Source organism: Gavia stellata, chromosome 10 (assembly GCF_030936135.1).
Source record: "Gavia stellata isolate bGavSte3 chromosome 10, bGavSte3.hap2, whole genome shotgun sequence".
Taxonomy (NCBI): Eukaryota; Metazoa; Chordata; class Aves; order Gaviiformes; family Gaviidae; genus Gavia; species Gavia stellata.
Genome location: NC_082603.1, coordinates 17,647,799 through 17,656,104, shown reverse-complemented (window position 1 = coordinate 17,656,104; position 8,306 = coordinate 17,647,799). Strand labels below are relative to the sequence as shown.

At 39.3% G+C, this 8,306-nt stretch overlaps 1 protein-coding gene across 1 annotated transcript in view; it reads left to right on the top strand.

Moving 5' to 3' along the window:
• Window positions 1-20: 20 nt before the first annotated feature.
• The window catches only part of RPAP2 (RNA polymerase II associated protein 2), a 41,568-nt gene continuing 33,282 nt past the window's right edge, over window positions 21-8,306 (top strand). The window contains exons 1-7 of the mRNA XM_059822176.1: window positions 21-81; window positions 1,057-1,102; window positions 2,096-2,210; window positions 2,892-2,990; window positions 4,033-4,098; window positions 5,328-5,416; window positions 7,678-7,713. Of these exons, the coding sequence (XP_059678159.1) occupies window positions 21-81; window positions 1,057-1,102; window positions 2,096-2,210; window positions 2,892-2,990; window positions 4,033-4,098; window positions 5,328-5,416; window positions 7,678-7,713 (512 nt within the window). The remainder of the gene's footprint in view (window positions 82-1,056; window positions 1,103-2,095; window positions 2,211-2,891; window positions 2,991-4,032; window positions 4,099-5,327; window positions 5,417-7,677; window positions 7,714-8,306) is intronic.

Genomic DNA, 8,306 nt, shown 5'->3' with positions numbered 1-8,306 from the left:
GGAGGGAGCGGACAGCCACGATGATGGCGGCCGGGAAGCCGCAGGGCGGCGCGAAAGGGAGGTCCAGCCGGCGGCGCGCAGGTAGGCTCCAGGCTCCGCGCGCCGCTCCCCCCCGCCCGGCGCTTTGGGCTCTCCCTGTGTCCTCCGGCCGGCACAGCAGATTCGCCCAACTCGCTGCACCAGGGGGAGCGCCGGAACTGCCGCGGTCGGCGATGCGGCGACGCTGCCGCGAGCTCGGTGGGCCTCGGCCGGGCCGGGCCGGCTCTGTGGCTGGGGCCGGCGAGCAGTGGCTGGGGCCGGCGAGCAGTGGCTGGGGCCGGCGCCCCTGGGCGGTCGACCGAAAGAGGCGGGGCCGAGCGCCCCGCTGTCCCCTCAGGCTGCGCGGGGACTGCGCGCCTGGCCTCTGCAGCGCGCCGCGCCTGGTCAGAAAACTACGTTCTCATGTTTTAAGCATAACGGTCCGTCATTTTCCCTCCCTGTTGCCCTTGTCTAAAGGGAGCAGCTGCCCTAGTTCTTCATGTGGGCAGCCGGGTCAGGGCGGACAGAGCCCTGGGGCAGTCCGCGGAGGCGAGCGGGAGGCAGGGAGGGCGGCAAAAGCGGCTCAGGGGTGAGGGTGCCGGCGTCGAGGCCGTGTTCTCGAGTGCTGCTCGGAGCAAAATCCGGAGGTGGGGCAGTTGAAAAGGACAGCTTTGCCCAGCAGTGGGGTGCAGGGGTAAAGCTGGGCTGGAGAGCCAGTGGAGAACCAGGGTGAGTGTGGTTGGCACAAAATTGTGGTCGCAATTGTTTTTCCTTTAACTTTCTGAATATACAGAACGTGATGAATGAGAGTGTGAAAAGGGGTCCTCACACTTATAAAAAGGGTGTCTAACTAGTTGTTGAATGGTTGCTAGCTTACTGAAGTCACTCTCAGCCACCAAAAGCAAGTTTCTAAGCAACTCCCTTGGCTGTGCTTACAGTTTAGAGGTCTTAATATTTTCAGATTTCAATATTTTCCACTGTTAAAGGAAGAAAGTACACTAATTTCTATATTTCTACATTTGTATATTTGATTTCTAGGAAATAAGCATTCAGCTGCTTTGAAGAATGAAGATGCTGCTCAAAGGTATAATTTCTAGCTAAAAATATGTGGCATTCATGGTGGTTTGCCTCACTTAGAAATCACATTCTCTGCCTTGCGTGGTTTTTTTGCTTTCTCAGAGTACCATGGCTAACTTCAGGAGATCACCAGCATCAACATCATGCAGGCTTGTTTGGAGTGATGCTACATAACTTCTAACAGCATGCATATATGTGCATTGTATAATATGCTAAAAGTTTATCAATCTAACCTCCACAGCTGCATTCCCTTAGTCTGTAGTGTTTGCTTTTTGCCATCTTAACTTTTTTGCATACCTGCCATTTTTCTTCATTCACTCTAAAAACCACACTTGAGAGGAAAAAGCACTTTCTGCCATGGACAATTGCCTAAATATTCATTTGACTTTGTAGTAGACCTAGACTTCCAGGTGAATAGCATAGACCTCTATCGGTTAAGACAGCAGAATGACTGTACATTGACAACCTCTGTGGGAAGTGCTGCCAAATGGAGATCGGAGTCACCTAGATGGTTACTTTCTGGGTATTTGCTGTCAGTAGGATAGTGGCAAGACTCAGGAACACTCAGGAAATATACTATAGTGGGATTTGTTTGATTTATTCCTTCCTAGGTCTTTTTTTCTTCCTGCTCTTCATGTCTCATGAGCTTCCATTCTTCTGGCAACACTCCATAAATTGTTTGTCCCAGGCTCTTTGTCCAGCCAGTTCTGGGTTTCCCTCTCTTGTAAGAAGAGTCAGGTAACCTTGTCTGGAACTATTGCAATGCAGTAAGAGTCAATACTTTTCCTGACTGGGGTGGAAATAAAGCAAACCAAGGTTGGAAACTCCTTTGTGGTTATTACAGAATTACTACTCCAGTTACTTGTTGCTTTGTTTGGCCAACATGGTGTGATGCAGAAAAACGTAAGCTACTGTATTTCAGAAAAAAGATAAAGATACGATTGGAGAATTGTTTATGGAAATCTGCTCTCTGTGTCATTCAGTGCCTGTTCTGTTACAGGAAAGCAGCTCTGGAGGCTGCTATGAGAAAGAAGATTGAATCTGAGAAAAAAGCACTGTATATTGTCGAACAACTCCTGGAAGAGAACATTACTGAGGAGTTCCTTCTGAATTCTGTAGGTGTTGCAAGTTTTTATACTATTTTGTATCTTAGTGTTCAACCTTTTTTTTTTAAGTTCTTGGAACAATTTGGTGCAGTTTAAAGTAGAAAAATCATTTATTCCCTCTCTTGTCAGCTCTGGTGATGATTGCCTTATTTTCAAGGGTTCTGCAATGAAAACATGGCCTAGTTTTGCACAACTGTATACATTTATGAATCCTCGCTTTATTACCACATCCTTTGTTTATCCCTCTGTGATTCTGGACTGATAGGTGAAGTATAAAAGTTTAGGTCCACATCACATCATCTGTGAATTCAGACAAAGTCTCTGTAATGCCCCACAGTTTATCTGGCATCACAGTTTTGCTGGAACAGTATGATGATTACTCCTGTTAAGGTTGTAAATAGGCTGGTAAATAGGTGTACAAAACATGTAAATAGAGGAAAATTGTGAAAATAGATGCAAATAGAGGCAAAATTATGGAGCTTTTCTATATGTAAAAAGAAGTGCCCACTTCTTTTTTTTTTTCCCTATTTACCATTTTACCATTTTTACTGTGTAGGTTCTAAATTTTATTAAACTTACTAAATACCTGTTATAACATTTAAAATATTTATTTGTTTATGAGATGTTTTGAGTATGAAAAATGACAGATTTTCCAGTATCTGTTGTTGAATTATTTTCTTGTCATTTTAGGGAAAATTTATTACTCCATCTCACTATAAAGACATTGTTGATGAACGGTCCATTATCAAACTATGTGGTTATCCTTTATGTCAAAGTAAACTAGAAAATGTAAGTAGCTTTTTATTATTGCTGTTATCATAAGAATCTCTGAATGATTTTTATTCTGTTGCATTTTCTCTTTAATTTTAAACTTACAATATTAAACATAGATTAAAATACTGTCAAGTAATGGGCCAGGCATCATATCATTCCATTTCAGTATAATCCTTCTAAAGTAAAAGGTGAAATTTGATCAGTTGACAATCATTTTACTGTATGACAGAATCAGTTAATATCTACTTAGACAGTAATAAAGATGAATGAGGTATGGCTTCATGGCCTTCCTTTGTGCATGCAGAAACCTTCTAATCTTGTTCCTTCTTCAGTGTAACCACATATCTCTGTGAGAAGGATTGAAGTGAAAAAATAATACAATGCAGGGATCTCACTATGTGAATGCATATATACCTGCTCTAAAAATGTACATTACCTGTGCCAAAATTACAGTCACACTTATGTAAGTATGGCATGTCAGCGCTTAAGCAAAACTGAGAGTTCAATTAGATAACCTGTGATGTAATACCAGTTGTAGTACACCTGATTATCTGAAAACAATCTACTCAAGTACAAAAAAATTTACTGTTTTGGACTTCATATGTCTCCACAGAAATTCACTTGGAGACTGTATTATATTTTATTTAAGTTCCTCTCTGGGTTTGTCAGGGTAGTGGTGGGGGTCTTTGACAGTACAGTCTCACATGCATATAAATAGATATGGATTAAAGAAGGAGCTGTCTGTAATTGCCTAACGCTTATACATGAGTAAAGTTTCTATCATGGCAGGTCCATTGTTTTATGTTCAGCGCCGGCTTTCTTGTAGGTCTGAAGTTGTCTTCCACTGATAGTGAGACGTAAATGATTAAAGATAAATTGCTGTTCTTTCACCTGAGAAGTACAATATCAAAAGAATTGAGAGAAAAGGTGGTTGCAGTATGCAATTCAGTTAAAATGGAACATATTACACATATTAAAGTATGTGAATTAAGAATGAAGTTTTCTGTAAAGTCGTGATGGAAGTAACAGTCTTGCTGATGAAAGTATATTGTTTTAGGTGCCAAAACAGAAGTACAGAATTTCAACAAAAACGAACAGAGTTTATGATATCACTGAAAGAAAGGTATGGAACAAGTCTATTTCTAAAATGTATTTACTATTGTCTCAACATCAGAAATGCATTTTTTAACAGCATTCATATAGTGGTTTGATTCAGAGCCAGTATGTTTTGTGCTTATGAAAATAACTTTCATGAACTGTTAGAATCTGAAGTTTTTCATGCATTTCAGTTTCTAGATGCTCTCTTTGGAAAGACAAAAAACCACTCATTTTCTTTTCTAAATTTAAACATAACATGGGAAGTTTTACTTGGGTAGCAGTTTGAATGTGGTACAGCTGATCTGTTTAAGATGTTTGTGAAGAAGTGTTCTCTGTTTTGCTCCAGTATAGTCAGTGACCTTTAGTAGGGTCAAAGTGCACATCCTTTTCATTCACTGAAGTTTGCAGTAGTGTAATACAAGTTACATCTTAGGCATTCCTACCTTTAGGGTGACTACCTTTAGAGCTCTTTTTTGAAGGCCTTTTCAACATAAAACCTATCTCTTCACAAAGTCTGTTTCTTTCTTTAAGCATATTCATGCGTGTGGTTGAGTGTTGTCTTTGCCTGCTCGCAGGATACGCAATCACCTACAGGTGCTTATACGCTAAATTGTAGGATAAATGTTTCTAGTTCCAGAACAAATTTCTTCAGTATCGCTACTATACGTTCCTTTCCTCTCGTTACAACTCTGGGATACACAAAATTCTGGGAATTGCTTTCTCAAGCTACTGAGCAAGATGCTGAGAAGTGGGATTTTTGTCTTGTTCACTGATGCAAGCGGGCAAGTTAATTTTTCAAAGATACTGCAAAATTTTAGGTGTTGTTCTGAGTATTGCAAAATATTCAAGTTCTCTTGCCAACCAAAATTTTCCTTATTAAACACCTGAATTTTATTGCATGTCTTTATAACCATCTTGTTGGGTTAGGGATTGCTCTTTGAACAGTTTTGGGGGTTTTAAAAATTATTGTTATGTAGAATCCAACACTGGTTTGCTTTTCAGTATGTAATAAAAGTGCAAAAAGCAGAAAAGTGGGGGAAAAAAGAAGCAGCTTCAAGTGGCTTGTGGGGAATGGGGTAGACCTATTTGATAGGTTTGGTTGTGCAGGTGAATTAAAAACCTGGTCATAGGCTTAAAAAGAAATGTGAATTGGTACTTAAATTTTACAAGCATAAAAATTATTACTTTTATACCTTTCTATGAGTATTAAAGTTGTCTTTAGTAATATTTTCTTGCTTTCTCTTTCATTTCCAGTGCTTTTGCAGCAACTTTTGCTATAGAGCATCTAAATATTTTGAAGCTCAAATTTCCAAAAGTCCAGTATGGATGCGAGAAGAAGAAAAGTAAGTATAACCTTATACATTCATTGCTCCTTTTGAGAATATTATTTTCTCTATCCAGGCTGCACTGCTAATTAATTAGCTGCAATGCATCAAAATGATGAGGCTGAAGCAGGGGTAACTGATGTTAACGTGTTAGCTTAGCATGGTGTTCATTGTAAAACTGTTGTTGCCGTATTGATCACAATAATTGACATGACTCAGTACTACTCATGACTACTCAGTACACATGGCCATGTTAGTTTAGAGAGCAGACTAGTCATAAATAATAATCAACTCCTATTAACTTTAAAATGTACTTACTGGGATTGGATTTTTACAAACCGTATAATGTACAGGATGAATTAATCTTACCCTGTTAAAAGAGATTTTCGAATTTTAGCACAGCACTTGGCATTGGTCTTAAGGTTAGACTGTGAATGCTCGCACCTGAAAGACTGCAACATGACGAGGTTCTTTATCCTGGCTAAAACTCTAATTTCAGATTGCCCGTTTTCTGCTGTTACTGCAATACACGTTTTGGAACAGTGGGATGCGGTCCATGTTCCTAGCTTAGGAAACATAGGCGTGCAGATAATGAATTGAGCCAATGGGTGTCACTGTTTAACAATAAATACTTGCCTAGAGAATGTTCAGCTGAATTTATTCAGCTTTCGTTCTCCAAGACACTACTTTTCATGGTCTCCTGGTTTTCTGCAAAAAAAATCTAGCCGAAATTATATGTGTGAGCTTGGTTTCACAGTTCAGATCAGTCAGATGAAATACCTGATGAATGACAGAAGAGGTTTAGAGCAGCCTGATCTGATCTGAGGGATTCTAGTAGGTAAAACTAGTCTCTTCATTAAATGTTTAAGTTTAGCAGTATTTTTGTGCTCTTGTTTTGCTGTCTTTAAAGAATTCAAAGATTTCTAAAATGTCCCTTTATTCTTAACATCTAAAGTGTATAGTTCTGGTGTGCCTGATGTAGTCATTTATGCTGGGGGAGGGGTGATATTTTCAAAAAACAAACAAACAAAACCCCACATAGTTCATTAGCTAGGTATGTCTGGTTTTACAACCACATACATGGGCACACACTGATAAATGTTTACACATTAGGATATCTCAAATTCATTTGACAGAAAAGACTACAACCTTCACTTAAAACTCTGAAGAAGAGTTGTATGGAGTTAATAATTAACTCATCGTATGTTACCACCTTTAGTTTCCAAACTCAATTCATTCATATGAGTGGTGCAGCTTTCATCTTTTTAAACCTGTGGGGGTTCTTGTATACTGTCTGAGAGGTGTTAGTGCATTGACTTGCATTTAGTGCATTCTTAAAAGGTTTTCCTTCATTCATAGGACAGGTCGGTGAGGATTTCAACATTTAGTGTTGGATAAAATGAATAGTGTTGTGATGCTGCCTCATAACTGAGCTGAAGCAGATTAACTGCAAGGAGAACTTTGGAAGGAAACTGGTCAGAATTTGTTTAGTTATGGTTCTTAAGAGTTTCTGGAAACCTTTGAACTCCATTTTCTTAAAGCAGTGTAATTTGATAGCCTGATTTTTTAACAAAGTAAAATTTTAAATAAGTAAAGGGATCCTGAATATTCATATTTTTTGCATTAATTTGGAGCATTTTCCTATAAATGGCCTGGAACTGTGAGAATCTTGGCATCTTTACTTTGTTGAAGAGGAGACCAAAGGGTGATCTGAAAGCAGTCCACAGCTGCTTGGAAAAAAGTTACAAAGGTTACAGAGCCGAACTATTCTTGGCTGATGGCAGAAAACTTAACAAGGCCACAAGTTATCGCATGGATGGTTTAGGTTGGGCATGGGGGAAAAAAATTGCGCTAAGGTTATGGTGGAATGAAACAGAATAGTAAGCAATGTTTTGAAATCTCCATCTTTTGAGGCTTTCAAGATTTAAACTTCATGGACTTGTGGCTGACTTAACCTAGCGCTGGTGACAATTGTGTTACAAGCAGGAGGTCAGACTAGAGACCTCCAGAGGTCCTTTCTGACTCACATTTGTGTGACTTCCTGATTCTGTTAAACGTTGTTCAGCGTAACAGCATCGTGCTGCAGGCACGTGAGTCGTGCTCTGTGAGCATGTATGTATAAACCTGCTCTCACTAACCCTGCTTTGAACAGAGGGTGTTGGACTAGAAGATCCTCAGACGTCCCTTCGAACCTCAGCTATGTATTTTATATATTCATGTGTGTTTCAAGAGCATTGATTTAGCAGGAAAAATCTTCATTCTGTATCTTCTTTTTGCAGACCACCAGACATAGAGCTGCTGAAGGAGGGACAGAGGTACACTTAACAATTTTTTGTTATATGCATTTATAGTTAGAAATACTGGCATCATATCAGGTGGAAGGGGAATCTTTGATTTCCTGTGTTATAGGCAAGACCTTATTAGAACCTACACAAAGGATTATTTGTCTTGTTTAGTTTTTTCCGTTGTGATTCTAAACCACCATATTTGATCTGTATGATTTAGTGTACAGCTGCTCTTAGCCTCTATGTCTTAATTGAGACTGTTGAAATCTGAAACAAATACACTGTTTGTACTTTGCATATTTTATACCATCTATTCTCTGTAAAGAAAATGGTACCAATTATAGGTGATGAAAGCTTCTGTACTTCTTAATCTAAAACATCTACATCAACTAAAATGAAATTGTGCTATTCTGTCATCTCTCTGTACCTTGCTGTGTATTGTGACTTTTTGTTTGTTTTCTTTTGCAACACGTGGCCATTAGGTGGCAAACTTACATATGCTCAAAACAGCTCTGCTGTCCCCCTGATTTTTGGATATTATATTCATATATATGTTAAGATGCCTATCTGAATTTTAAAATTACACTATTCATCATGCTAAGTCTGACATTATTCTGTTGTCT